General features: G+C 40.1%; 1 protein-coding gene across 8 annotated transcripts in view; it reads right to left on the bottom strand.

The window, feature by feature from the left end:
• Positions 1 to 363: 363 nt before the first annotated feature.
• The window catches only part of REPS2 (RALBP1 associated Eps domain containing 2), a 221,826-nt gene continuing 197,366 nt past the window's right edge, over positions 364 to 24,823 (bottom strand). For 6 of the 8 annotated variants that reach the window (XM_032285998.1, XM_032286002.1, XM_032285999.1 and 3 more), the window contains 4 exons: positions 21,865 to 21,948; positions 20,684 to 20,829; positions 10,519 to 10,624; positions 364 to 2,267 (listed from right to left, as the gene is read on the bottom strand). In XM_032285998.1, the coding sequence (XP_032141889.1) occupies positions 2,199 to 2,267; positions 10,519 to 10,624; positions 20,684 to 20,829; positions 21,865 to 21,948 (405 nt within the window). In that variant the 3' untranslated portion in view covers positions 364 to 2,198. Of the gene's footprint in view, positions 2,268 to 6,962; positions 10,315 to 10,518; positions 10,625 to 20,683; positions 20,830 to 21,299; positions 21,346 to 21,864; positions 21,949 to 24,823 lie in introns of those variants that run through there. The other 2 variants (XM_032286001.1, XR_004271124.1) reach the window with 2 other exon arrangements.

Raw genomic sequence — 24,823 nt, 5'->3', positions numbered from 1 at the left:
GCCAAACATGCTGTGAAATGTCTGCAGTAAGAACACTGCTGATAGCTGGGCAGGATGGCTCATGCCTATAATCCCAGCACTTTGGGAGGCTGAGACAGGCAGACTACTTGAGGTCAAGAGTTTGAGACTAGCCTGGCCAACCTGGTGAAACCCCATCTCTACTAAAATTATAAAAATTAGCTGGGCATGGTGGTGGGTGCCTTGTAATCCCAGCTACTTGAGAGGCTGAGGCATGAGAATTGCTTGAACCCAGAAGGGAGAGGTTGTGGTGAGCTGAGATTGTGCCACTAGACTCCTGCCTGGGCAACAAAGCAAGTCTCCGTCTTAAAAACAAAACAAAACAAACAAAAAAACAAAACAAACAAAAAAAAAACACTACTGATAAAATTTGTTGTAGCCCCTAGATCTCAGAACATGGAAAAAGCAGTTGCCTAAAAATTGTACTGACCCATTCATAATCTTAGAAAAAGTTTAAACTTATTCCCAACCCTTCCCCCCTAAAAAAATGAAAAAGGCAGCAAACGGGGAAGAAAAAAGGGAATAGAGAAATAGTCCAATATTCATGATTTTCAAAATCAAATCAATTCAAAATCCTTAAATATGCATGGAATAGATTCAACAATTTGTTTTTCTGTGGAAAAACATCATCTGTTTGAGCCTTTCTCCTCTGCCATTAAGCTTGCCAATGGACTAAGGAAACATTAATAAATGCCTACTTGTTCTAAACTTGTTCTAAAAACTCTCAGCTCTATTGAAATCAAAGGCTGAATCCTACATATTGTAAACCTATCCAAAACTGCTTCAAAAGACCCTGTACACACACCCCCACCCTGATACCCTAAGAATGGGGAAATTAGTAAAATGCACAAGAGACAGCATTTCTTGCCATTAGTCTCTCTGGTGTTAAAGCTGACATGCCCTGTGAGGGCCAGTGGCCCTGTGACCCTGTGGTCCCATTTTCAACTTGGGCTTTTAGGAGAAGCAGTAGCTACTTAAAATTTCTGTAGGATACTGGCTTCTGCAATTTGAGCTTACTGTTTTACATCACCTACACTGAAGCTAATTGGACTCCTCTGAATCTGATATAAACCAATCACTTCCCACGAGTACACTTTACGGAGAACAAAACAGTCATATATCCACCATCAGGACCACTTTCTTTCATTATCTCTTCATACCCAATACATTTGCAATCCAGGTTAAAAATAACTACTAGAGATTGTTGGTAACAACCATTTCCCCCTCTTCCCCAGTTTGGATACCTGGGTTCAAACAACACATGTTTATCAATCCTAACAGTCTCATCAGCCTTTGATATTTGATGGGTGGTTTCCAAGCTCATGCACTTACAGATATATTACCCCATGCAGGATAAAAGTAGAGATCTGGCAACTATTTATTTAATTTGATCAGGCGAAGCAGTCAAAGTGAACTTCTCTTGCCCAAAAATTTACATAAAAGGAATGAGTTGTCTGGCTTGACGGCCTAGCTTGGCCAAGTTAAATAGCTCATTGCCAAAAGTTCCACTTTACAGAGGTGTAAAGACCCAATAAGTCTTTGACATTCAAGAGGAAACAATAGTCATCTATTATTTATAGCTAGATATAATATCAAAATGGCAATAGAGAAGCAATTTTTGGCATATAGTGGTGGAGGGCACAGCGCCAGTCAAAATCTGATGCTCTCATTTTATTTTAGCTTTTGTTTTTGTTATCGTTGCACCAACGACTATCTAGTTGGAATCCCAATTATTCAGGAAACCAACCTACTATATGTGATATACATACAAAAAGCATCCTGAAAGTACTTGGTTACAAGTATCCTGAAGATACTTGGTTACAAGGTTTTATGCAAATCATAAATTCTTTAAATAAATAATGCTCTGTTATTTTTATTTGCTAGAAAACTGATTTTTGGTAAGGAGCAGCATCTAACACCTTGAAGAAGTACTTAAGAATAGGAGACAAATTCCACTGATAATTACCATTTCAAGTGTGATAATCAGTTGAAGTATTTTTTCCACCACAGTAAAACATACAAGTGAAGTGCAAGAGAAAAGGTCATATGGATTATATTTTGCTGCTCACAGCTTTTGACACAGTCAAACATCTATGACAAGTAGTTGGATTCAAAACATTTGAAAGAAAGATCTTGGCAGACAAGGTCACCCACTGTCACTTGAACCATGGGGGGGGGGGTCACAACACAGTGACTGGACGAAGTTGTTCCAATTGGTTTTCCAATGCAATTCGTTCTTGATGAACCTCCTGAGTTGTACAAAACAGAAGAAAAACAAAAAAGCAAAGGAGTCATTTCTTGAATTCATCCCTGCTTCATCAGATATTAAAAGGAAACTTATGGCTGGACCCACAAACACAAGTGCTGTATAACTCAAGAACAGGAGGACTGGGAGGTACCAGATTTAATGCTGGTGACCAGACAAAAGGGACTTCACAATTTGTAATTTCTCAACTCCTTTCTGAAGACAATGAAATGAAACTGACCTACTCCCCTCTATCACCCTGCCTTAGTTTTAGCCTGTTTTAACAGGATCAGTAGCTGGTGGAGAGTGTCATTAAAAATTAAAAGACTAGGAGAGAGCGGAAAGCAAAAACAGACTTCCAATAATGAGTGGTGAGCAAATAGGACTTAAATTTCTAGTTGCAATCTCGGGTTTGTAAACCAGCACCATACTCAGTCAGGTCTGAGGGCCAAAAAGGTACATTAGTTGCCCCTCCACCAAAGTCTCATCCAGGTTTCTGCACAACACATGGTATAAGGTATAACATCTGGGTGAAAGGCAGAAAAGAGGCCAAGCAATCTGCTGTCTGGGAATTCAAGCTTTCAGGACTAAAACGGATTTTTTGGCAAGAAAAGAAGGAACACATAAAAGTACTCAAGTAGAACCAGTCAAAGTGGGAAAGAATTCCATATAAAGCCTGAATTGTGAGATTCAGAAGAACCAGTATGCTAATATTCAGTATACAACTTCACAAGTATTTATTCACATGCTCTCCTAGCCACCCAGCCAGAAGTCTTTTGGTTTCTATCTCCTATAGGTGAGGTACTGCTCTAGCTGTGATGGTATCAGCAAAGAACATGCCAGATCAGAGTAACAGGCCTTATATTCAAATGGCTTGAGAAAGATAATAAAGTTAATGAATAAGTTACTTCCAGAAGGAAATAAATAAGATGGCATCAAAGAGAGTAACACAGTGGGATCTGGGAGAAAGGAGAGAGAGTGGCCTGGGAAGTCTTCTCAGAGTTAGCACTACTTGAGCAAAGACTTGAATGAAATGAGGAGTGAGCCATATGAAGATATGGGGGGAAGGATATTCACAGAGACAAAATGGCAACTGCAAAAGCCCTGAGGGGCAAGTGAGTTTGGTGAGTTTGATGAACAAGAAGCCTGTGTGAACCAGAGTAGAGGGAACAAGGAAAACATTGGCAGAAAATTAAGTCAGAAATTTAGGCAAGGAACCAGATCATACAGGGCCTTGTGGGCAGAGGAAGGAGTATGGAAGAGTCGGGGGGGGGGGGGGGGAGGATGGCATTGAGAGTTTCTAATCAATGAAGGAAGATGACCCAACTTATAAGTCAAAATTTTCACTGTGGCTACTGTGTAGACAGATTATAAGAGAGTGAGACTGGAAGCAGGTGAGCAACTGAGAGGTTACTGCATGGACCCAGGTGAGAAATGAAAATGGCTTCCATCAGGATAGAAGCCATAAAGATGAAGAGAAGTGGATGAATTCTAGATAAATCTTGAATCTAGAACTAGTAGGACTCGCTGATGAAGTTGATGTAGAAGAGAAGGAAAATCTGGGAATGACTCCCAGGATTTTTGAATGAAGAAAGTAGCTGGCTAGTAGTGATATTGAGAACAAGAAGATCAGATGAGAAATTGATATTTCAAGGAGAGGGTTTAGAATTAATTATCTGAGATGTATATTAGATATCTAAGGAGAAAACATTAAGAAGTTATATATGCAAGTCTAGAGCTCAGAGGAAAAGAGAAGTAGGGCTTGAAGACATAAATTAGGTTTCACTAGTTTACGGATAGTCTTCAAAGCCAAAAGACCATATAACATCATCTAGCAAAACAGTATAGATAGAGGTTTCAGGTAAAGGTGGAAGAATGACCAGATAAAGATGGAAGAGTGACCAGAGGTACCATACTCTCTCCCTTCTGGAGCACCACTAAAACAATACAGTAATTTTTCAAAGTCACGGACCCACAAGGCAGGGAAAACAAAAGGGACAAGATGATAGCAGAAAGCTGAGTGGCAAACTGGTGAATGGTAAATGACTTAGGAAATCCAGGAAAATAAATGTGGGGATTCTGCCAGCTGCTGAGTATGTCTATTCCAAGCATGAATTCCAGAGTTAGGGAAATAACTACAGGGTGGGTTTGGGAGTCCACTGGGTCCACTGTGAGAGGAACGTAAGCTAAAACTCCATCGATCACCTGATCTCCCTAAGCCCCAACTCTGACCGATGGACCACAATCGGTCACACTGTGCATTACAGGAAGGGCAGCAGGGTCCCCTTGGGAAAGGCTAGGAGAAAGATTTACAATATAAATTTTTGGCTGCACAGCGGGGCCCTTCCTTAAGGAGACATAGATGGCCCTTCATCATCCAAGAGGTTCTGGACCTGTAAACTGGCTTAATCTAGGAATTAATTGAGCGGCTATGACTATAGTCCTGTTTCAATTATTCTTCAGACTTCTGTTCACTAGACTTAGAACTTTTCCACTCATACAGATCAAGCAAAGAAAGGTGAGTCCCAAGCTAACAGGAAGAAAAATTAAGAACCAATTTAATTTTACATAGGAGAATTCCTGAAAGACTCAGGAATATCAGGCAACACCAGACATTTATGAAAGTGGGAGTGCACAAGGGGAGATTGGGGCTGGCTAAAGTAAGTGTTGGTTGAAAATCTGTTTGAGAACAAATTAGGTCCTCGGATCATTCCTGCCACCAGGGCCGAATGCTGAAGGTTTATTTCTTGAAATGGTACAATAGAGAGCATCTGGATTAGCAAGAAACAGTCACAGTTGAGCGCAAGATACTGGGCTGGAAATAGGAAGAGTGAATGAATATCCTGGAATGCTGCGACCTACAGCCCTCTTGCTCCACTGAATCAGCTCTTTCCCTCTATGCAGGTGACCAAAACAGTCTCCATTCTGCAGACTCCAACCAGACCAAGAGTAAAGAATTAATCATATTCCCTTTGACGGTTCCACAACTATACAGCCGAGCCAAATTGCCAGATAGTGAAGCTAAAAGTTGACAAGCCTCACAATGTGCAATGAACTTCCAATCAGTGTTTTCATCTTACTTTTAAACATGAGCAAAGAAGAGCCATCAGATATTGAAGAAAAGCATCTAAGATAAGGCAAATACAATACAACACAACACAACACACACACACACACACACACACACACACACACACACACATTCAGGAAGAAGAAAGAAAAATGACCATGAAAAAAGATCACAACAATGAAACACGAATAAGATATCATCAAAAATAAATAATCAGAGAAGAAAAAAATAATTATTGGTTATTAAACAACAGAAGATTTAGAATATATGATTAAGTTTCCAGAAAGAGACAAAAATAAAAAAGAAAAGGTAGGAAGAAAGAGAAAAGAAAGAAAACAGAAGAGAAAATTAGAGAACTGATCTAAGAATTCCAATGTCTGAATATCAGTAAGGGAGAATTAGAAAAACTGGAGGTGACGGCAAGGGGTAGGAAATAATCAGCAACAAGAAAAATAAAAATAAAAAACCCTCCAGAATTCGGGAATATCAGTTTCCAAGTTAAAAGAACTCACCAAATGTAGAGAACAATGGATGAAACTGGCCTACCCCAAAGCAGAGAGAGAGAGGAGAAAAACCAAAACCAAATAAAATGCAAAATAAAACAAAAACAAGTTCACATACAAAGTTTCATAAAACAGAATGAACTCTGACATTTAAAAAATAATCTTATTTTTTAAATTATCATAGGGTAAAACAAGTTTTTTCTTTTAGTGTACAGATTTGTGTAACCACCACCACAAACAAGATACATTACAGTTCTATTAAACCCAAAAGTTCCCTGGGACTACTCATATAAACTCTCATCTCATGTATAACCCCTGACAGCCACTGATTTGTTTTCCCTCACTATAGTTTTACCTTTTCAAGAACGTCAAATAAAAGGAATCATACAGTACACAACCTTTTGATACTGGCTTGTCTCACTCTGAATAATGTCTGAGTTTCATCCAAGTTGTCTATCATTTATTTTCTCCATTGAGTACTATTCCCTTGTATGAAAGTACCCCAATTTATTCATTCATCTTTTGAAGGACATTTGTGTTGTTTTCAGGTTTTGGCTATCATGAATAAAACTGCTAAAAACATTCATGTATAGATTTTTGAATTAACAAAAATTTTCATCTCACTAAGGTAGAGAGACTTCTGAGTCACACAGTTAGTGTATGTATAACTTCATAGGAAACTGCTGAATGATTTTTCAGAGTAGTAGTACCATTCTGCATTCCCACCACCAATAAATGAGAGCTCCAACTGGCAGCATTTGGTGGTGTCACATTTTTTGTTTTAGCAATTCTAATATGTGTATAGTGGTATGTAATTGTGGTTTAAATTTGCATTTCCCGAATGGCTAATGATGTTGAATATCTTCTCATGTACTTATTTGCCATTCTTATATATTCTTTAATGAAGTGTCTGTTCAAGTTCTTTGCCCATTTTTAAATTGAGATGTTTTGGTTTTGAGAGTTCTTATTATTGAGTTTTAAGAGTTCTTTATATAATTGAGATATAAGTCTTTAATCAAATATGTGGTTTGCAAACACTTTCTCCCAGTCAGTAGCTTGTCTCTTAGTTTTCTTAACAATCCTTGGCAGAATAAAAGGTTTTAATTTGGATGAAGTCCAATTTTTCAGTTTTCTCTGTTATGGATTGTGCTTTTGATGTCACTTCTAACCCCAGATCATGAAGATTTTTCGCCTATGTTTTCTTCTAAAAAATTTTATAGCTTTATGTTTTACATTTACATCTATGACTCATTTCAAGTTAATCTCTGTATAGATGTGAGGTTTAGATCAAGGTTTCACTTTTAAATGCAAATGACAAATTGTTATAAAACAATCTGTTGAAAACTATTCTCACTGAATTGATTTTGCACCTTTGTCAAAGATCAAATGGCTGTTTGCATGTGGTCTATTTCAGGACTCTGTATCTTATTCCATTGATCTATGTATCAACATCTTGATTGCTGGAGCTTGAGAGTAAAATGATTCCTCCAACTTTGTTCGTCGTTTTCAAATTTGTTTAAGCAACTCCAGCTCCTTGGTCCTTACATGTAAGTTTTGGGATTAGCTTGTCTACACTCACAAAAAATCCTGCTGGGATTTTTATTGGTTTTGTAATAAATCTATAGACTACTTTGGAGAAAAATAACATTTGAAAAGATACTTCATGAAGTAAGATATATGAAAGGTAAATAATCACAAAGAAAAGTGGTCAACATAATTAGTCAGCAAGGAGATGATGATAAAAACTATATCACTACAGGGCTGGCTAAAATTAAAAAGAATCATAACACCAAATGTTGGCAAAGATGTGGAACAACTGGGACTCTCATACATTAGTGATAGGAGTACAAATTGCTACAACCACCTTGGAAAATGGTCTAACAGTTTCTCAGAAACTAACCATATACACTTACCATGTTACCTACTATTCCCAATCCTAGGTATTTATCCAAGAGAAATGAGAACATACTTTCGTACAGAGACTTATTTAAAATGCAGTTTTATTTGAAATTGCCAAAAACTGGAAACAGCTCAGGTGTCTGTCAATATAATTGATAACCAAATTGTGACATAGTCACTCAATGGAATACTACTCAGGAATAAAAAGGAACAAATTACTGATACACACAATAATATAAATGAATCACAAAAACATAATACTAAGTGAAAGAAGCTTTACACGCAAGTATAAGTTATAAGACACCACTTATATAAAGTTATAGAACAGGCAAAACTATGGTATAAAAATTAGAATAGTGATTGCCTCTGTGTGAGTAGGGCAGGAACTGACTAGGAAAAAGCATGAGGGAGCTTCCTGGGATGATGGTAATATTCTCTATCTTTATAGGGGTTTGGGTTCCGTAAGTACATGTACTTGTTACAAACTCAGCAAATGTACACAAGATTTGTGCATGCATTTTGTATAAACATTTTACAACATAAGAAAAAACTGTAAAAAAAATTGAACTCTAGCTAATAATACACCCACTAAAGTATTTAGGGAAAGTATACAGATATCTGTAATTTACTTGAAAATATGTCAAAAATAAGAGGAACTGATGGAAACAGGGATAAAAGGGTAGATATGTGATAAAAACAAGTATAGTAAAATGTTACTGGTAGAACCAATGTGATGTCTATAAAAGCAGTCACTTATGATTCTTTCAACTTTCCTGTAGGTTTGAAAATGTACATACTAAAATATTGGGGCAAATGGGGTTGGGGTATAAAAGTGAAGTCAGGAAAGGAAGGGATAGCAGAGAATGAAAAGGGGAAGCACCAGTGAAGCAGAAGGAAAACCAGGAGAGTACAGTATCTCAAAAACCAGTTAGCGAAGCAATTTCAGAGGAGGAAATGATCAACTGTACAGAATTCTTCTGAAAATTTTAATAGTATTAAAATAGCCCCATTAGATTTGGCCATAAAATGGGTGTAAGTGGAGAGCAAAGCTTACTGAAGTGAAAGAAAGAAACCACTGGTTTGAAAGTAAAGATAATGAATAAAAACCACTCCCAAGAAACTTTGCTGTGAAGGGGACCAAAGAAACTGGGCAGTAATTTGTCAAATGTAATGGACAATACTGGAGCATATTTACGTGTGGATGGCAAATGATCCGGTAGAGAACTGGGGGATATAGCGAGTAGATACCTGTCCCCTCAAAAGATATATTCAAGTCCTAACCCCCAGTACCTGGTCACATTTGTGACCTTACATGCAAATAAGTTCTTTGTAGATGTAATCAAGTTAAGATGAGGTCATGCTAGATTAGGGTGGGTCCTAAGCCAACGATCGGTATCCTTATGATAAGAGGATACAATAAGAAGAGAAATTTGGACACAGACACAGAGAGATACAGGAAGAAGGCCATGTGACAACAGAGGCAGAAACTGGAGCGATGGAGCTGTAAGCCAAGGAACGCCCAGGACTACCAGCAACACCAGAAGTTGGGAAGAGGTAAGGAAAAACTCTCTTCTAGAGCCTTCGAAGAGATCATGGCTCTGCCAATGCCTTGATTTTAGAGTTCCAGCCTCTAGAGCTGTGAGAGAATAGTTTTTGGTTATCTTAAGCCACCACATTTGTAGTATTTTGTTATAACAGCCCTAGGAAACAAATACACGGGAGAGTGATGATGAAGAGAAACAGGGGTGATGTCCTTGAGAAGGTGAAATGGAACCATTTGTAAGTTACCAGGGGAGAGGCTGGCCTTTGATAGTACCAGGGCCACTTCCTTCTACTGAAACAAGAATTTATGTCGAGGATGTAAATAATTAAGGGCTTACCCAGAAGCTCTGGACAATAAAGAATGCTCCAAACAGCCTTCATAATAGATTCTCTTTCCTTTTAACTCCTATACAATATGAAGCCTACATATTAAAGTCATTAGTCTTCCTCTAACTATGCATGAACCAACCCATGAAACTTAAATACAGTAATTCTCCACTTTCCAAAAGGGGTTTGAGAACAAAGAAGCAAGTCTTGTCAACAGGAATGAACTAAATGGGTCAGCAAATGGTCACATCAGATCACTGTACATGATAGGTATGGAGACATCACGATATACTCCACCCCACAAATCTGTACAATTATTATATGTCTATTAAATAACACCTTTTTAAAGTACAAATATGTTTAATAGAATTCAAGTCATACAAAGCATATTCTCTGATCACAATGGAATTGAATTAGAAATCAACAACAGAAAGATCTCTGCAAAATCCCCAATCATTTTGAAAACTAAGCAATACACTTCTAAATACCCCATGTGCCAAAGAATAAATGAAAAGGGAACTTAGGAAGTATTTAGAACTAAATGAACACAAAAAACGCAACATTCAAAATGTGTAGAATGCAACTAAAGTTGAACTTAGGAAGAAATTTATAGCACTGAACATTCATATTTGAAAAAAAGAAAGTCTTCAATCATTGACATGAGAGCTCTCATCTTAACAAGAAACTTGAAAAGGAAAGCCAAATGAAACCTAAAGTAGAAGAAAGGAAATATAAAAAATCAGAGTAAGCCAGACATGATGGTGTACGTCCATCATCCTAGCCACTTGGGAGGCTGAGACAGAAAGAGCACTTGAGCCCAGGAGTTCGAAGTTGCAGTGAGCTGTCATTGAATATCACCTTTTTTAAAAGCCAGAGAAAAGCCTCATCATCCAAATCTGGGACTCATTCCTTACCTTGAGCTGCTGCTGGAGCTCACTGTTCAGCCGAGCCAGCACTGCATTTGCCTCTTTATTTTTGCGGATAGCAGTTTGAATGGCCTTCTTCTGTTTGGAAGACTGTCTATAGAAAAGCACAAACACTTCAGTGAAAAAGGACTTAGAAGTCTGGACCCTTGAGGGTCAGAACTCTGATTCATGAGAGGTGTTAAAGTAACAAGTGGTTAACAACACAGGGCTCCAAAAATAAAATCTCATATTCACAGGTGGCCAGGCAGATAGACACCAAATGAAACAAATTTGTTGGGATGAATTATTTACACCTGAAGTAATTCCCATTTTATAACTTGAATAAAAGCTGCGAAGTGGGTCTTTTCAAACGTTCATGTTCCATTATTCCAAGACATTTTAATAAGTATTTCTTCCTGACAAACGATATTAATTGGAATGCCCTTTCTGTGTAAGAATTAAGAGCACTTAAAAGATCTGCAGGTGCCCCCTGTGAACAAGTCTGAAGGAAAAGAAGAATATTCTTTTTAGCAAAAATTCTACATTAACTCAGCCAGACTACCTACCTCTACCTTATTTGTTATTAGGCATGAATGCCTAAGTATATGTGTGTGTGTGCATGCATGTGCACTCGTGTGTATGTGCACGGACCAGCATATATCTGTGGCACTTGAGGAAAAACACAGAACATTTTAATATCAGTATTCCCCAATTAACAGCAAATTCACAGAACAGGCATAACCAGAGTGACCACACATCCTACTGTGCCCATTACAGTCTCCATTTAAACTATCTGTCCAGCATAAGTACTATTAGCACCCTCTTTACCTTTCAAAACCATCCATGGTTGGGATGATAAAACAGTGGGTTTGCCACAGGGATAATCTATAATCTTTGATCCCACAGCAAGAAACATTGAATTCTTAGAGCAAAAGAGCAACTGATATTCTCCTAGAAAAACAACCATATGTGCCAACACTGGGAGATGGGTTCTAGGCCAAAGCAACTGAACTAAGATGGACTGTGACCACTGTACAGATCTGATTAATGCTGAGAATTGGCTGGGTGCAGTGGCTCAGGCCTGTAATCCCAGCACTTTGAGAGGTAAAGGCAGGATGATCACCTGAGACCAAGAGTTTGAGACCAGACTGGGCAACATAATAAGACTCCATCACTACAAAAAAAAAAAAAATGAAATTGGCTAAGCATGGTGGTTCATGCCTGTAGTTCCAGCTACTCAGGAGGCTGAGAGTGACAGGATCACTTGAGCCCAGGAATTCGAGGCTGCAATGAGCCATAATCGTGCTACTGCACTTCAGCCTTGGTGACAGAGTGAGACTTTGTCTCTAAAAAATAAAAAAAATAGAAAGTGAAAAGACAACCCAAAGAATGAGGGAAAATATTTACAAAGATGGCTCAATCTTGTCATATATCTGACAAGGGAGTTGTATTCAGAATAAAGAACTTATAACTCAAAAACAGAAAGATTAATAATCCAATTAAAAGTGGGCAAAAGATATGAATAGATATTTCTCCAAAGAAGATAAACAAATGGCCAATAGGCACACGAAAAGATGCTCAATGTCATTAAACATGAAAGAAATGCAAATCGAGGGTGGGATCGATCCAAGATGGCCAAATAGGAAGAGCTCTGGAGTGCAGTTCCCAGCCAGAAGAACACAGAGGGTGCATAATCACCACATTTCCAAATGAGTTTTTACTGCCCACAGACCAGGAGATTCCCGGGCAGAAAAGCGCCACAAGTTTCCAGCATGGCTGTTTCAGCCAACACTGTGGGTCTCCACACAAAAGCTCGCACAAATCCGGGCAGCCATTTCAACAGGCGCCTGGAATGCCTGCGATACAGAGCCACTCATTCAACTGAAGAAAAAGGGGGCTGAAACAGGGAGCCAGGTGATCTGGCTCAGCTGGTCCCACCCTCAACAAAGATCAGCAATCTGAAATGCTCTGGATTGAGAGTTTCACAACAAGCACAGCTGGACCCAGGATGGTCCAGCTCAGTGGGGAGAAGGACGTCAGCCATTACCAAGGCAGTCCGCCATTACTAAGGCAATCCACCTTCACCAAGGCAGTCCACCATTACTGAGGCAGTCCGCCATTACCGAAGCAGTCCACCATTACTGAGGCAGACCACCATTACTGAGGCAGTTCTAACAGGAAGTTCACACAGCAGCTGGGCAGAGCCCACAGCAGCTCAGTAACGCCTCTGCTGGCAGACTGTAGCTAGACTACCACCTTGCTGGGCTGGGCATCTCTGGAAAAAGGGAGCAGCAAGTCAGGAACTTATAAATACAGCCCCACCTTCTCAGGACAGAGCACCTGGGGAAAAAGGCATTTATGAGTTCCGCTGCAGCAGACTTAAAGGTACCTGCCCAGAAGCTCTGAACAGAACAACAGAGCTCCCAGCTCAGCACTTGAGCTCCTATAAGGAACAGACTGTCTCCTCAAGCAGCTCCCTGACCCCTATATATCCAAAGAGACACCTCATAAAGGAGAGCTCAGGCTGACATCTAGCAGGTACCCTTCTGGGATGAAGATAACAGAAGAAGAAACTGGCAGTGACCCTTACTGTTCTTCAGCACCCGTGGGTGATACCCAGGCAAGCAGGGTCTGGAGTGGACCTCCAGCAGGCCTACAGCAGAGGGGCCTGACAGTTAGAAGGAAAACTAAGAAACAGAAAGAAATAACTTCAACATCAACAAAAAGGACGTCCACTCAGAGACCCCATCTGAAAGTCACCAACAACAAAGACCACAGGTAGATAAATCCACAAAGATAGGAAGAAACCAGTGCAAAAAGGATGAAAACAACAAAAACCAGAATGCCTCTCCTCCTCCAAGGGATCACAACTTCACACCAGCAAGGGAACAAGGCTGGATGGAGAATGAGTCTGATGAACTGACAGAAACAGGCTTCAGAAGGTGGGTAATAACAAACTTCTCTGAGCGAAAAGAACATGTTGTAACCCAATGCAAAGACACTAAGAACCTTGAAAAAAGGTTAGACAAAATGCTAATGAGAATAAACAGCTTAGAGAAGAATATAAATGACCTGATGGAGTTGAAAAACACAAGAGAACTTCGTGAAGCACACACAAGTTTCAATAGCCGAATCAACCAAGCAGATGAAAGGATATCAGAGACTGAAGATCAACCCAATGAAATAAAACAAGAAGATTAGATTAAAAAGAGTGAAAAGAAATGAACAAAGCCTCCAAGAAATATGGGGTTATGTAAAAAGACCTAATCTACGTTTGATAGGTGTACCTGAATGTGATGGAGAGAATGAATCCAAGCTGGAAAACACTCTTCAGGATATTATCCAGCAGAACTTCCCCAACCTAGCAAGGCACGCCAATATTCAAGTCCAGGAAATACAGAGAACACCACAAAGATATTTTTCAAGCAGAGCAACCCCAAGGCACATAATCATCAGATTCACCAGGGTTGAAATGAAGGAAAAAATGCTAAGCGCAGCAAGAGAGAAAGGTCGAGTTACCCACAAAGGGTAGCCAATCAGACTCACAGCAGATCTCTCAGCAGAAAACCTACAAGCCAGAAGAGAGTGGGGGCCAATATTCAACATCCTTAAAGAAAAGAACTTTCAACCTAGAATTTCATACCCAGCCAAACTAAGCTTCATAAGCGAAGGAAGATAAAATCCTTTACAAACAAGCAATTGCGGAGAGATTTCATCACCACCAGGCCTGCCTTACAAGAGCTCCTGCAGGAAGCACTAAACATAGAAAGGAACAACCAGTACCAGCCACTCCAAAACGTACCAAATGGTAAAGAGCATCAACACAATGAAGAATCTGCATCAACTAACAGGCAAAACAACCAGCTAGCATCAAAATGGCAGGATCAAATTCACACATAACAATATTAACCTTAAAAGTAAATGGGCTAAATGCCCCAATCAAAAGACACAGACTGGCAAATTGGATAAAAAGACAAAACCCATCAGTGTGCTGTATCCAGGAAACCCATCTCACATACCAGAACAGACCTGTAATCCCAGTACTTTGGGAGGCCGAGGCGGGTGGATCACGAGGTCAAGAGATCGAGACGATCCTGGTCAACATGGTGAAACCCCGTCTCTACTAAAAATACAAAAAATTAGCTGGGCATGGTGGCACGTGCCTGTAATCCCAGCTACTCAGGAGGCTGAGGCAGGAGAATTGCCTGAACCCAGGAGGCGGAGGTTGCGGTGAGCCGAGATCACGCCATTGCACTCCAGCCTGGGTAACAAGAGCGAAACTCCGTCTCAAAAAAAAAAAAGAACAGGCATAGGCTCAAAATAAAGGGATAGAGGAAGATTTACCAAGCAAATGGAGAGCAAAAAAAAGCAGGAGTTGCAATCCTAGTCTCTAATAAAATAGACTTTAAACCAACAAAGATCAAAAGAGACAAAGAAGGACATTACACAATGGCAAAAGGATCAATGCAATAAGCAGAGCTAATGATCCTAAATATATATGTACCCAATACAGGAGCAGCCAGTTACACAAAGCAAGTTCTTAATGACCTACAAAGAGACTTAGACTCCCACACAATAATAGCGGGAGACTTTAACACTCCCCTGTCAATATTAGACAGATCAATGAGACAGAAAATTAACAAGGATATCCAGGACTTGTTTCAGATCTGGACCAAGGAAACCTAATAGACATCTACAGAAATCTCCACCCCAAATCCACAGAATATACATTCTTCTCAGCACCACATCGCACCTATTCTAACACTGACCACATAATTGGAAGTAAATCACTTCTCAGCAAATGTAAAAGAACAGAAATCATAACAAACAGTCTCAGATAACAGTGCAATCAAATTAGAATTCAGTATTAAGAAACTAATTCAGTACCACACAACTTCATGGAAACTGAACAACTGGCTCTTGAATGTTGACTGGATAAACCATGAAATGAAGGCAGAAATAAAGATGTTCCTCAAAACCAATGAGAATAAATACACAACATACCAGAATCTCTGGGACACATTTAAAGCAGTGTCTAGAGGAAAATTTACAGCAATAAACACCCACATCAGAAGCAAGGAAAGATCTAAAATCAACACCCTATCATCAAAATTGAAAGAGCTAGAGGAGCAGGATCAAAAAAACTCAAAAGCTAGCAGATGACAAGAAATAACTAAGATCAGAGCAGAACTGAAGGAGACAGAGACACAAAAAAACCTACAAAAAATCAATCAATCCAGGAGCTGGTTTTTTAAAAGATCAACAAAATAGACAATCCACTAGCCAGGTTAATAAAAAAGAAAAGAGAGAAGAATCAAAGAGATGCAATAAAAAACGACAAAGAAGATATCATCACAGATTCCACAGGAATACAAACTACCATCAGAGATTACTACAAACAACTCTATGCACATAAACCAGTAAACCTGGAAGAAATGGATAAATTCCTGGACACTTGCATCCTCCCAAGCCTAAACCAGGAAGAAGTTGAAACCCTGAATAGACCAATAACAAGGGCTGAAGTTGAGGCAGCAACTAATAGCCTGCCAACCAAAAAAAGCCCAGGTCCAGATGGGTTCACAGCATAATTCTACCTGACATACAAAGAGGAGCTGGTACCACTCCTTCTGAAACTATTCCAAACAATACAGAAAGAGGGAATTCTTCCCAAATCATTTTATGAGACCAACATCATCCTGATACCAAAACCTCGCAGAGACTCAACAAAAAAAGAAAACCTCACGTCAATATCCATGATGAACATAGATGCAAAAATCTTCAATAAAATACTGGCAAACTGATTGCAACAGCATGTCAAAAAGCTTATCTACCACAATCGAGTAGGCTTCATCCTGGGGATGCAAGTCTGGTTCAATATACACAAGTCTATAAATGTAATCCACCACATAAACAGAATCAAAGACAAAAACCACATGATCATCTCAATAGATGCAGAGAAGACCTTGGACAAAATTCAACAGCCCTATATGCTAAAAACTCTTAACAAACTAGGTACAGATGGAACACATCTCAAAGTAATAAAAGCTATTTACAAACCCACAGCCAATATCATATGGAATGGGCAAAAACTGGAAACATTCCCTTTGAAATCTGGCACTAGACAAGGATGCCCTCTCTCACCACTCTTATTCAATATAGTATTGGAAGTTCTAGCCAGAGCAATCAGGCAAGAAAAAGAAATAAAGGTATTCAATTAGGAAAAGAGGAAGTCAAATTGTCTCTATTTGCAGACGACATGATTGTGCATTTAGAAGACCCCATCATCTCAGCTCAAAATCTCCTTAAAATGATAAGCAACTTCAGCAAAATCTCAGGATACAAAATCAATGTACAGAAATCACAAGCATTTCTATACACAAATAAAAGACTAAAAGAGAACCAAATCAAGAGCAAACTCCCATTCACAATTGCTACAAAGAGAATAAAATACCTAGGAATGCAACTAACGAAGGATGTAAAGGACCTCTTAAAGGAGAATTACGAACCACTGCTCAAGGAAATAAGGGAGGACACAAACAGATGGAAAAACATTCCATGCTCATGGTTAGGAAGAATCAATATTGTGAAAATGGCCATACTGCCCAAAGTAATTTATAGATTCAACGCTATCGCCATCAAGCTACCTATGACTCTCTTCACAGAACTGGAAAAAAGTCACCTTAAACTTCATACAGAATCAAGAGAGAGCCCAGATAGCCAAGACAATTCTAAGCAAAAAGAACAAAGCTGGAGGCATCATGCTACCTGACTTCAAACTATACTACAAAGCTACAGTAATCAAAGCAGCTTGGTACCAGTACCAAAACAGAGATATAGACCAATGAAATGGAACAGAGGCCTCAGAGGCAACGCCACACATCTACAACCATCTGATCTTCTTTGACAAACCTGACAAAAACAAGCAATGGAGAAAGGATTCCCTGTTTAATAAATGGTATTGGGATAACTGGCTAGCCATATGCAGAAAGCAGAACCTGGACCCCTTCCTGACACCTTACACTAAAATTAACTCCAGATGGATTAAAGACTTAAACATAAGACCCAACACGATAAAAACCCTAGAAGAAAACCTAGGCAAAACCATTCAGGACATAGGCATAGGCAAGGGCTTCATGACTAAAACACCAAAAGCACTGGCAACAAAAGCCAAAATAGACAAATGGGACCTAATTAAACTCCAGAGCTTCTGTACAGCAAAAGAAACAATCATTAGAGTGAACCGGCAACCAACAGAATAGGAAAAAAATTTTGCAAGCTACACATCTGACAAAGGGCTAATATCCAGAATCTACAAAGAACTAAAACAGATTGGCAAGAAAAAAATAAACCCATTCAAAAGTGGGTGAAGGATATGAACAGACACGTTTCAAATGAAGACAGATGATGCCAACAAACATATGAAAAAATGCTCATCATCACTGGTCAATAGAGAAATGCAAATCAAAACCACATTGAGATACCACCTCACACCAATTAGAATGGCAATCATTAAAAAATCTGGAGACAACAGATGCTGGAGAAGCTGTGGAGAAATAGGAACACTTTTACACTGCTGATGGGAGTGTAAATTAGTTCAACCATTGTGGAAGACAGTGTGGCACTTCCTCAAGGACCTAGAAATACAAATTCCATTTGACCCAGCAATCCCATTACTGGGTATATATCCAAAGGATTATAAATCGTTCTATTATAAAGAGACATGCACACGTATGTTCATTGTGGCACTGTTTACAATAACAAAGACCTGGAACCAACCCAAATGCCCATCAGTGATAGACTGGACAGGGAAAATGTGGCATATATACACCATGCAATACTATGCAGCCATAAAAAACGATGAATTTGTGTCCTTTGTAGGGACATGGATGAATCTGGAAACCATCATTCTCAGCAAACTGACACAAGAAGAGAAAATCAAACACCATGTGTTCTCACTCATACGTGGGTGTTGAACAATGAGAACGCATGGACACAGGGAGGGGAGCATCACACGCTGGGGTCTGTTGAGGGGAACTAGGGGAGGGACAGTGGGGGATAGGGAGGTCAGGGAGGGATAACATGGGGAGAAATGGCAGATATAGTGATGGGGGATGGAGGCAGCAAACCACATTGCCATGTATGTACCTATGCAACGATTCTGCATGATCTGCACATGTACCCCAGAATCTAAAGTACAATAATTAATACATATATTTATAGAAACGCAAATCAAAACCATAATGAGGTAACACTTCACACTCATTAGGATGGCTGTAATTGTTTTTAAAAAAAAGGTAAGTGTTGACAAAATGGAGAAATTGGAATGCTCATACATTGCCAATGGGAACATGAAATGGTGCAGCCACTATGAAAAAGTTTGACAGTTCTTCGAAATATTAAAGATAGAGTTACTACATGACTTAGCAATTCCACTCCCAGGTATAGACCCAAGAGAAATGAAAATGTAAGTCCACACAAAAGCATGTACACAAATAGTATAGTGGCATTACTCTTAAGAGCCAAAAAATGGAAATAACCAAAATGTCCATGAACCGATGAATCGATGAATCAAATGTGGTCCATCCATACAATGGAATATTATTCAGCCATAAAAAGATAAGTCCAGATTTATGCTACAACTTCGATGAACCTTGAAAACATTATGCTAAGTCACAGAAGACCACATTTCATGATTCCATTTTTGTGAAATGACGAGAATACGCAAAGCCATGAAGATAGTAGATTCATGGTTGTCAGGGGCTAAGGGGAAAGGAGAGAATGGGGAGTGATTGCTAATGGGCATGGATATTCTTTTAGGATGACAAAAATTAGATCATCATGATGGTTGCATAACTTTGTGAATAAACTAAGAACCACTGAATTGTATATTTAAAAATATGAATTGTGTGCTACATGAATTATATTGCAATAAAGCTGTTATAAAAAAGAGAAAAAGAAAACATTTCTGTATGAACTCCACCAGAAGACCTGACATCTACTCTGGAGAATGTTAAGCCACCACTGACTGAATTAAATTAACATGAAGCTGAAATTAAAGTGGAGTGCTGGTGTAGAACATGGAAGAAAATTGAGCCATCTTTGTCTCTGATAGGAATTAACCCCCACCCCCGCCCCCAGGCTTAATGGGGGCTGGAAGATGGTCAAAGCTCTCAGCGAATGTGATGAACAAAATATACTTCCTTTATGGACTGATACCACCAGGACCTGTCCATGTGGGAAAAAAAATCATCTGAAGGAAAGAGCTGCAGAGATTCAGAATGGGACTCTGGCTTCAAAGACAAGTGGCTAACATCACCCACAGAACCTGCTGCTTTTCATTCTACAATAGTGTAAGCAGAAGAAAATCTACAGCAGCATCTGACACCTGCAAGAGCCCAAAAGCAGGGTCATGATGGCTCTTGGGTATTTATTTTAGTGACTGGCCAGGCTCACTTGCGGTCAAGTGACAGGAGCAGGTTTCTGTCCTCAACACTTTCCTCAATTTCACTACAAATAAACTGAAGCAAGTGATGGCTCTTCTCAAAGCCAAAGTTTTACAGAGAAGGATGGTTTGCCCAGAGCATCATTGTCTCAGTCCCTGGCCATGTCCACAAGTGTCTCCACCCTCCCTCCAATATCCGTTCCAGCTGGTTAGATAAATATAATGGAGGTTCTGCATGTATCCATTCTGTGCTGAGATGACCAACAACAGAAACTCTTTGCAGAGATTTAAAAAGAATCACATACCACACCTACTGAAAGTGTGTCTGTGGGTGAAGGAGCTAGCCATTTGCCCTGAGGGAACAGGAGATAACACAGGCAGAGAGGCAAAATTGCCATTTACAATACTATCTTCTTGCCAGGAAAATCCGGGACAGCACAAGAATGAGGGGTAGGAAACAACAGAAGGTGAGAGGAAGGGAAAGAAATCAAACCAAACCAAAACACCACAGCCTAGGACTTGCCTGCCCTTTTATGTCAGGTTAAGTCCTATAGCTTATAAAGCCTTCTATGTGACTGGGAGACTTGAATCCCATGACAGAGATGAACAAGATAAAACTTAGAACCATGAAATCCTTGTATTGATGTGCATGTAAATGTCAACACATTTACACATCCGCGTACATCTCCGAGCGAGATTCTGACCTCGCTCCTGTTTATGTGGTCTACTTACTTTTGGACTGTTGGATGCGGTTTCACAGTTGCTGCAGAAGCTGGGCCACTTCCAACAGTGGAAGGCTCTTGGTTTTCTGTAGCTTGATTTTCTGGTCTGAATTTCCTACGAATGGGCTTTGATGGTGGCTGAGAATACGGTACATCCTGTGGATTTAAAACAATAGAATTTAAAAGTTAAACATTTAAATGTTCCTTCCACTCTTCTTGCCAGTGTCCCACATTCCTTTGGCCCCAATCCCAAGATCAGGAGGGTGCTCCATCTATTGACCCATAGCTCAGCAAGAACTGGGGGGCACAGGCATCAGAGTCCAGTGGTCTTCCCTTTTTTCTTTTACTTTTTAAATGTTTCAAGAAGTCTATTACTTCTTGTCACCTGAAACTCACACAGACCCTGGGTGCATCTCACCCCATGGGGCCTTTTCTAACTGAAGACAAGATAGGCTCCTGCCTCACTTTGGAGCCTTTTAAAACCTAAGCTTTGGAAGTTTTTAAAAGTCTTAGTCACATGCTCATCATTCTCCTACCCCCAATTCCTACATAAAGTCAAGAAAAGGAGACACACTGTATTCTGGAAGGACACAGTTGTTCCACTTCCTTGGAGGACTCTGCCTCACCTGTGCTCCTGAGCCCAAGGCCCACTTTCTCTGAAGGTAGAAGAGCCTGGGAGAAGGACAAGAAGAGGGTGAGGAGATGAATGGAAAGTATGATGAATGATGGGTACTTACTGAGTAAATGACAGGTGTCCCAGCAGCATGGCTGGGCAGATGTCAGGTGAAAATGACAGGATGCAAGAGGAAACCATGGTACAAAGACCAAGAAAAAGAGCTACCCCACCCCAAGAGGTGCTCACAGAGGCTTAGCAGGTAAATGGGGTTTTGCTAAATACATGTGTCCCTCCCCACAGCCCTTTATGATCTTGCCAAAAACAGGGTCACCGTGTTTAGCTGGGGAGTTAAGAAGGTGAGTATGTACTGTCATATACAAAATGACATCAAGGGTCAAGCCCAGGATTCTTCAGGACCCCAATCTTCACAAAGAACCCATATTCTAGGAAATCTGGATCACTGACATTCATTTCAGGACACAGAAACCTCCAAACAATAGATCTGCCAATAGAGATAAGAAGCCCAGGGGTGGGAATTACAACACCATCTGATAGCATCCTGAGGCTGACCTTACCTTCTTTGAGGGACTACTTTCTGCAGCCTGGGATGGGGCTCTGCTCAGCTGTGGGGGTAACTCGGCCTCCAACACTTGTTCAGACTGTAGCAAGAGATCAGAGAGAGGACAGAAATGCAAAAACACAATCACCTAAATACATAACAAAGAGCACTTAGGAAGATAATCGCCAAGGGAAAACTGATTTAGGCCACCTTGCAGCCAAGAATGCTTATGTCTGCTGATCCTTGGGAAAAACCTCCCATAGATGATTCTATACCCTCCCATTCCTCCTTCCCAGATTGTTCAACCTTAGGAAAAGGAATCACGGGAATTTATTCTATAATTGAATATGTGTATGTCTAAAAAGCTAATGCTTTGCAACAACAAACTCTAAAAATAACGAGGCTTATAAAAAAACAGGGTTAGAAAAAAATGATTTTAATTTGAGCACCAACAAAAACAATCATCATCATTTAAAACACTGTGATATTTTTAAATGTTAAGTCTCTAATAAAGAAATACTCTATGAACAGTATGAAGAAGAGGTGAGAACTATCCCCCAGGCCAACCAAAGCCCACACGCTGCTGCATTCCCAGATCCAGCACCTACATTCCACTGCAGTTGCCACCACCATGCCCAAGAGAAAAGCTGAAGGGGACACTAAAGAAGATAAAGCCAAAGTGAGGATGAACCACAGAGAAAATCTGCAAGGTTGTCTGCCAAACCTACTCCTCCAAAGCCCAAGCCTAAAGAAGCCCCTGCAAAGAAGGGAGAGAAGCTAAAGGGGAAAAAGGGAAAAAAGCCCACGGTGGCAAGGAGGGGAATAACCACACAGAAAATGCAGAGGCCAAAACAGAACAGGCACAGAAAGTTGAAGGCACTGGGGATGTCAAGGGAAGCGTGTGCATTTTTGATAACTGTGTACTTCTGGTGACTGTGCAATCTGAAGTACTCATTTTTTATTAAGTTTTATAAAAATGCAGAATTGTTTTTTTCTTTTAAGCCATGTTGTTAGCACACTGAACACGTCATTGTTGTTTTATGGAGAAGTGGCATATGTCACTAACAGTATGTATCTGAAGCTGGACTGATGTGGAGGAAACACCTTTCCCTTCTAGTTTTGTAAGACATCTTCCTGGTTCCCAGGAGGAGGGACTGTCTGACATTGACACACACAGTCACCTTGGCACAAATGCCTTGTGGCACGGAGAAAGAAACTCCTCTTAATGTCCCCCCTCCCTCTCTGCCTTCAGTATACACTTAACTCCCTCAAACCCTCTCCCTGTTGGGGTCTGGCCCCTAATAACTGGTTACCAGTCAGGCTGGGAATCTGGACTTTCCAGTGAGAACTTTTGAAAGACCAGTGCTCTGTTTCTAGATTGTGGATCTTCAGATAAAGTCTGCCATTTTTGTGTCATTTCCTGAAAGTCAAGGTCAGCTCATGGAAAGTTCTTGAACAACATGTTGAATATGAAATGTCAAGCCTGACTCTGAACTTTCCCTCTTCAGGGCACCAAATGAAGACTTCATTGGGTTTTATTATGGGTTTCTGGTTTTGGAAGCCCATTGAAGGAGGGAGTCTGAAAGTTGTATACTGTTAATGATTGTCATTCATGTCCTGCCTAAAATACCATGATTGTTTACAAAAAGTATTTTTAATAAAGCTGGATACAGTTTGAGGGAAAAAAAACACTTTAGTAAATATGGCCCTTTACCTTAAAAAAGGAAGAGAGACTGTAGTCAAAGGAGTTATCAGAAGGGTTGAGGGTGTTGAGTGGGATGGAATCAGTGACTAGACTCACAAAAATTGGCAAGGAATGTCACCAAAGCACTTCAAGACAGATCAGGTGCCAATCAGTGAAGTGGAAGAACAGGGTAACTGGGCCTCATGAGCAGCTCCCTATGTCCCCCATTTCCCCCAGTCTTCTGCCTACAGCTATGTTACAGTAGTTTGCTTTCAGCCACTAGTAGCCAGTGATGCCAAAACATTCATGTGCTGAGAAGGAACCCTACATATGAACCAACATGACTTCTACATCATACTGACACCAGTCACCTACTGATCCACAGGTAATTGTCATTACAGAAACACACATTGAAGCACAACAAACTGACTTCATGTGCCCACTTCGTCCCTAACCTGGCCTTCTCTAACCTCCTTCAGAGTGTGGCTTCTCCCTCTGACTCCACTGAAATGGCTAGTTCCCAAGGGTGCTAACATACTCCCACATTATAGCTGCCTCTTCCTGTCTTCTCCTCATTGATCTTCTGCCCAGTATAGTGCCTTTGACTACCTTTTTTTAACTCCTGCCCCTGGCATCTGAGAAGCTGCAATCTCCTAACTGCAATAATTCTTTTTCCTGTTTTGACTCTTCTTATCCCTCAAATGTAGGATTTCTCAAAATTCTGTCTTTAGTTCCCCACCCACTTTTCCCTCCCTGTTCATTCTCTCAGGGTAATTCCATGTGTTACTACACTTTGTCCCAAGCAACTCCCCATCTCCTCTAAATCTACTATGCAAGCACTCAACATTCCTGATTTCTAGTTCCAACTAGTTCTTATTGCTTTCTCTCTTCCATTAAAGTAACTATATTGTTGTTGTTGTTGTTGTTGTTAATAGGTACTATGATGCATACAACACTTACTATGTGTCATACATTAATCAAAGGGCTTTGCATGGATTATTGCAATTCATCATCATAGCCCTAGGAAGTAGTTATTATCCCCATCTTATTGGTGAAGAAATTGAAGATCTAGAAGTTAAGGAACTCACCCAAAATCACACAAATAGAGTCTGAATGCAGGCCTTGATTTCTATGCAGTCTTAGGTGCTCTCAAGGCCTGGATGTTACTCATTCAAGACATATTTATTAAGCAGCTACTACAGGCAGGCCCTGTGCTAGCACTGGCACTCAAGGATGACCAAGACACAGACCCTGCTTAAGAGAAGCTTGAAGTCTAGTGGGAGCAACAGGG

Source organism: Sapajus apella, unplaced genomic scaffold, assembly GCF_009761245.1.
Source record: "Sapajus apella isolate SASKATOON/1434 unplaced genomic scaffold, GSC_monkey_1.0 scaffold17, whole genome shotgun sequence".
Taxonomy (NCBI): Eukaryota; Metazoa; Chordata; class Mammalia; order Primates; family Cebidae; genus Sapajus; species Sapajus apella.
Note: the sequence above shows the minus strand (reverse complement) of the source record. Positions and strands in the feature narration are given on the sequence as shown.